This window comes from Hippocampus bargibanti, linkage group LG06, assembly GCF_051943395.1.
Source record: "Hippocampus bargibanti isolate YZ-2025 linkage group LG06, ASM5194339v1, whole genome shotgun sequence".
NCBI classification, from domain to species: domain Eukaryota; kingdom Metazoa; phylum Chordata; class Actinopteri; order Syngnathiformes; family Syngnathidae; genus Hippocampus; species Hippocampus bargibanti.
In genome coordinates this window covers 24,608,247-24,614,443 of record NC_142739.1, presented here as the reverse complement: position 1 = coordinate 24,614,443, position 6,197 = coordinate 24,608,247, and the positions used below count along the sequence as shown (strand labels likewise).

Genomic DNA, 6,197 nt, shown 5'->3' with positions numbered 1-6,197 from the left:
TGTTAGTATGTCCATCTGTGTTAAGGTAAACGTTTTGGGAAGTTTAAATACCATCCCAACAACCCTATTCATTTACATTTGCTCGTCTATGCTGTTTCACTTATATGTGAACATAGAGCAGGCGAACTTTTGTGAATTTGTCTTGTTAGATTGTTACAAATGAAATCATTGACGAGAAAAAAAACTCCTCAAGGAAGAATAAGTGAATTAGCATTTTTTTTAAATCAACGTTATACTTCTTTTCCTTTCGGCTTTTCCCTTCAAGGGGTCGCCACAGCAAATCAGAGTCCTCCATCTTTAGAGGTTTGATCCACATCTTATACAGTGTACATGCAAAAAGCTTGACGTGCGTGCGTGTTTGAGGTATATGAGAGCCCAACACTGCTCCCTGCTGACCCTGTATTGCTTGTGCACATTGTACAAGGATGACACTGCTCGCTATTTGAAAAGTAATATTTTATATATCATACCTGTCATCTTATTTATCTTATTTAAAAAAGCACGCCAAATACCAGTGCTGTTAACAGCGGTTTACAAGCACTACAAAGATCCTTATCCATACTGATGCGTGAGTCTTCATCCACCGTCTAGAACAGACTTGTTTTAACTGGTGTGTTTTTAAAGTGTGCTTATTTTGTGTCATTTCACTTAGACGAAAAGCAAGTTCATTAGAGTGCAGCCTTTGTAAAATCGAAGAGAATAAATCAGCCAGTATATAATAAGCAGAGTGAGCTGTCATACCTCTCAATTGGATCTTTGGATGAACGCCGCTAGCTCAAATTAGCTTGTCAGTTAGCATCGCGAGGCTTCTGTTAATGGTTTCTATGATCATATCGAATTTTTCAATGAAACGCTGATGGCCCGATTCGTAGTATTGACAACTGTAATGGTGTGAGATTGAAGCTATTTTTGTGTGTTGATAAAGTGTAGCTGCTGCTAGCTGGTTAGCTGCTACTTTGGCTAACGATGTTTGCTGAGCTCAACAGCATCTTGAACGTCAGCCCGGAACACTTCAACACGGTAAGATGCCAAAGCAGCAGTCGCCAAGTCTTCAATTTTTAAGACTGTGAGTAAAAGAGAAAAAAAATCCACTTTTAATTTTCAAAAATATGGCTCTTGTAAAAGTAACACGTAGCCTTCTAGATAATTACTTCAAACAACATCAAGTGAAAAAGTAGCAAATTTCTTTTACATTTCTTCAATCAGATCATGAACGTCAAATTAACAACATAACATAACAATGTAGTCAAAGATTAACACAAAAATTAGATTTCTGTTTTTATTATTTATGAAAAAAGCTGCTAAACATGCTCTTTCTTGTTTTGTTATCGTCAGGGAGAGTTTGTGCTACTGTCCGACAGGCAAAGTGATGCCTCATTTCTCCTCCACCACTTCCTTGGATTCTACCTCAGAGGTAAACACGACACATACTGTACATGTGACTAATATTATATAATGTGATGTGAAGTGACAAAACCAACATATGAATAATAAGCCTCACTGATAATTCACTAAAGTGTCTTGTTTCAGCTGGCTGTCAAGTGTGCTTCGTGGCTCTGGCGCAGTCATTCAATCACTACAGTGCAATTAGCCAAAGACTGGTATATCACACGACACAATACATTTTTTTAAATTAAATGTCATTGTGAACACTGTTCAACATTAAGCGAGCTAATTGGGATGATACTGTTTCACGGGAACATGCTGATTTCAAATGTGTTAGCTAAAATATAGGCTGCAGCTCTTGGTATAAAGGAGAAATAAATCTAATATCTTGTCTCCTGTTTGTTCAGGGTGTGAATCTGTCTCAGGCCATGGAGAAAGGTCAGCTGGTGTTCCTTGAAGGACTTCAAGAATCATTGTCCATCCTTAATCCTCACGATGAAAGATCAGGAAGTGAGGCTATGGATTTTCTCAGGTGAAAAATCTCCAGAGTCAGATTTGAATTCCAAAAGTATTGGAACATGTTTAACTCATGCACTGCCAGATGTGCAAAAATGTGTCGTCCACTACAGTGCAAGGGTTTTTGTCATTGTCACTTGAATTCCAGGACCCACAGATTATTGAGTTTTAGGACTACCTAAACATTCAATACTGCATTGGGAACCTAAGACTCTCTTCTTTCATCAGAAAAAAAAGTTAATTCCTAAATTATTTGGGTCTTGAGTTATATGAGCTTGAAATGAGGGCAGCTGTCCAAAATACGATGCCATATGTATATCCATATTGGTTTGTATAGCGCTTTAACAACAGGGGAAGCTGGAACAAAAAAAAGGGAAATGCTGCCCCCCTGTGAAAAGGGAAAAACATTGCCAGAGGTCTGGCCAGCGCTTTATCGTCACCCAATTAAGGTTAAAAAAAACAAAACCCGAACTAATTCGAGAATGGCGCTCTATGTCATATTTTCAATTCTCGAATGAATTTGTGAATGGCTGTGAATGAGTTAATTCACATTATTGTGAAAAACATGTTTTAAAAAAAATGTCTTGAGCGATAAAGTGTCTTATCTGATCTCTCATTTTGTCCAGGAATCCCGAAGCAGGCCTGCAAAGTCTCTTCCGCTTTATTTCCTCCGCTGTCAATCATTCCAAGGGCGCAGAACATGGTGGACACGGGCCCCCCGTACTGTTGGTTGATGACGTAAGCATGTTCCTGAGTCTCGGCATCGGCGTGGATGCCGTGTTGGATTTTAGCCATTACTGCCGCGCCGCCATCTGCTCACAACTGAAGGTGAGCTGATGCCTCCCAGGAGAAGATTCCAGATGTGACCTTGACTTGATTTTGGTGACAAGGGCAATATGGTGATGCTGCTGCGCTGCGACGCAGAAGATGACCGCGACGATGATGTTGGAAGTGATGATAGTTCGGAGAAGCTGCTGAGGGGTTTGATACACCAGTGTAACCTCGCTCTTCATGTGCAAAGTCTCCCGACGGGATATTGCAGGGATATTCATGGTCAGGTGAGGAGTTATACGCTTTTGCTTACGAACTTTTGGCCTTACGAACATTAAATTTGCGAAACTATAATTGGATTGTATTGGATGTACAGTGATACCTATGCTTATGAACTTAATTGGTTCCCTGACAGAGTGTGTAAGGCGGAAAGTGTGTATCCCAAAAACAATTTCCCATAGGAAACCATTAAAATGAGATTAATCCGTTCCCAGGTCCCCATAAAACATAATTTTCTACTTTGTAATTTTCTATGCCTTAAAACTACACAAGATATACCTTATTTTATGTATAATAAATGTGCTATGGTATATAATTAAAGAAATAAACTATACTGTATAATAAAGTTGTTTTATTTACCTTTGTGATGGTCGTTGATGGCTTGATGGAATGGAGTGCATTAAACACTTGATGAGGAACGTAGCCTTCTTCTTTCACCATCTTGAGGAATGATCCCTTGTAGGTGCTTTCTCTACGATAATTTTACCTTGTTCCTCATCAATTGTGTTCTGTTTAGCTGGGTTGATAGCTTTTTGCATCAAGTGTACAGATGGCTTGTGTGGGTTATTTGTAGAGCCTGATTGATGGGAATTTTAACCTTGCAGTCTACACTCTACTTTTGAACTATCAAAGTTGAAACGAGTCCAAAGTTCACTGGTTTCTATCCATTTTGTCACTCTCTCTCTTCTCTGTTGTCTGCTTTTCTCTTTAATGTTTCAACCACCTCCCTTCACTGCTGCTTTCTTGACCAATCACGTAGCTTTAACCGAAGACTGGGTGCGGGGAATAGAGGACAAAAAAAAAAAATTGGCAGCCATTTTCTTTTTGGGAGAATGGCTTCACTCTCTGTCTGTCTGTAACCCCCACGCCCTCACTGCTGCGTTCTTGACCAATCACGTGGCTTTAACCGACAACTGGGGGTGGGGAATAGAGGACCCAAACAAGCCGGCTGCCATTTTCTTTTAGGAGAACGGGCTCGTTTGCGAACGACACGTCACTCATTATGGCAGTTCCATGTGTATCCCGAAAAATAGTTTGTATGCCAAGGTACAATTTTCATACATTTAACGTTCGTAAACCGAACAGGTCGTAAGCCAAGGGGTTCGTAAACCGAGGTATCACTGTACCTTTGTTCGTCTCGCAGTGGAGAAATTTACATTTCACAGCATAATCTTGGTAAAATCTTGGTACAAACTAGTTTTCGGCAAACGAACCAAACCACACGGAGTGCCACGGTGGCTGGCGAACTAGTTTTCATCACCCCTTTCCTTGAGTGCATTCGTGGTTTGTTATCAAGGATACTTTTGCTCTTATGGGCCCGAAAAAGACACCACCACACAGGCTAATGTTCAGCTGAAGAGGACACAAAACAAAATTACAATCGAGCAGAAGGAGATCATCGAAAAACACGAACCAAGTGTGCGTTTGTGTGACTTAGCGTCCCAGTAGCCGTATGCTAAGTCGACCATTGCTACGTGTAGCTACGGGTGTTTCTGTGTTGTCTAAGCAACAGTCCCAGGCAATAGAAGAGATTGAAAAACTTCTGTTGATTTGGATTAACGGAAAGCAGCTAGCAGGGGAAACTGTGGGTGAGGGTATTATCGTCATGAAAGTACGGCAACTTCACTCAGATATCACCAAGAGGCAACCTGGAAGTTTGTTATCCATTGACAACTACCATCACAAAGGTAAATAAAACTACTTTAGTATGGTTTATTTCTTTAATTAGAATACAAGAGCACATTTATTATACATAAAATAAGGTATATTTTGTGTAGTTTTAAGGCTTATTTAGTAGAAATTTATGTTTTAAGGGGACCTGGAAACGGATTATTCTCATTTTTAATGGTTTCAAATGAGAAATAAATGTTTGGCAGACGAACTTTTCGCCTTACACACACTTTGTGGTAACCAATTAAGTGCGTGAGCTGATGTATCACTGTATTGATTGACATTGCAGCTTATCGAAGTTGTCCAGTTAACGTGCTAATCTCATAACCGCTCTCAAAAATCACACCTAAGTAAAAAATAATATGTTTGTGTACCTGTTTAGGTGGAAATGTGCGACAGGAGGAGACAAGCTGTCGGCCAACAGAAGAAAATGACTTTTCAGTATAAAGTCCACGACAAAGGGGCTTCCTTCTTCGCTCCCGGGACATCCAGCGCTGTTCTCTAAATTCCACTTTTTTTTTTTTTACTTAAAGGACAACCAACATCACTTTTTTGTTTCCTAACTGACATCAGAAAAACGTTTTATAGCATCTAAAATACCCAAAACACGCAGTATGATATTTTTACTCAAATGCAAAACACCAATAAAAATGACTTAAAGTGTCCAAAATCTGCAAAAAATTGAGCTGCGAATTGTGCATTTTCAGAAAGTCCCGCCCCCAGTTCGTGACGTCACGCCAAGACGTCTTGCATATCTGAAGAATCAAAACAATGGCTTCAGATTCGGAGAATATGCTTTCTTGTTACACATCCAGTTATGAATATGATTCAAATAGTTCTGAAGAGGAAAGCATACATGTTTGCAATCGAATAAAGAATTTATTTGGTGCCATTTTGAGGCAACATTGGGCGGAAATGTATCACCCAAAAATGGGCAGAAAATGGCCACCGAGCTCCTGTGAGGAATTAATCAGCCTGTTTCCATAGGCTGATAAATTCCTTATCTGGAGCTTGGTCGCCCTATTCTGGCTCTTTTTGGTGCAACATGACGTTTTCAGACCAAACATCCACAGCAAAATGCATTGACGTGATGGAAGGACTGCTACAATGTGTCCTTTTTTTTCGGTCAGGGGCGTTCCTTCAGTGACGTCACGTACGGACTCGCCACCAACTCAAAAACAAGATTTCCAGAATATTCAGTGCGAGTCTTAAAACGTTAAATATAGCTATATGAGGTGGAATCTTTGTAAAATACGCTTAGTAGAAGTCATTTGAAGCCATTTTACAAATTATGGACACAACTTGTCCGGAGACGTCGGTTGTCCTTTAAGTATAAAGTGAACGGAAATGTTAATTCCTCTTTCATCTAGAAGTACTTCAACAACAAAGAGTATATGGGGAAAGTTAAGATTGCAAAACTCTCCATGTTTTTCTGACTGTTGCTTTTTATATTTTGTTTTATATTGACTATTTTGTGAAGCGCGTTGTTACATTTTGTGAAATGAAAGCGCTATAAAAAAATTCGGATGTATTGTGTTGCATATTTTTTTTATAAACGTCTTGGACAAAGTTGT

The 6,197-nt window shown here is 39.5% G+C and overlaps 1 protein-coding gene across 1 annotated transcript; it reads left to right on the top strand.

The window, feature by feature from the left end:
• Positions 1-744: 744 nt before the first annotated feature.
• Positions 745-6,164, top strand: elp6 (elongator acetyltransferase complex subunit 6). Its single transcript, XM_088998788.1, has 7 exons — positions 745-1,020; positions 1,336-1,414; positions 1,531-1,601; positions 1,794-1,918; positions 2,529-2,730; positions 2,793-2,960; positions 5,006-6,164. Exons 1-7 carry the CDS (start codon positions 967-969, stop codon positions 5,126-5,128), a joined length of 822 nt encoding a protein of 273 aa, XP_088854914.1. The 5' UTR covers positions 745-966; the 3' UTR covers positions 5,129-6,164.
• Positions 6,165-6,197: the final 33 nt, after the last annotated feature.

Excerpts from the sequence above, each read along its gene's own strand:
- elp6 (XM_088998788.1), top strand. The coding sequence starts at position 967 with ATGTTTGCTGAGCTCAACAGCATCTTGAACGTCAGCCCGGAACACTTC. Across the intron at positions 1,415-1,530 it reads CCTTGGATTCTACCTCAGAG|CTGGCTGTCAAGTGTGCTTC; the intron begins GTAAACACGACA and ends GTCTTGTTTCAG. Across the intron at positions 1,919-2,528 it reads GAGGCTATGGATTTTCTCAG|GAATCCCGAAGCAGGCCTGC; the intron begins GTGAAAAATCTC and ends CATTTTGTCCAG.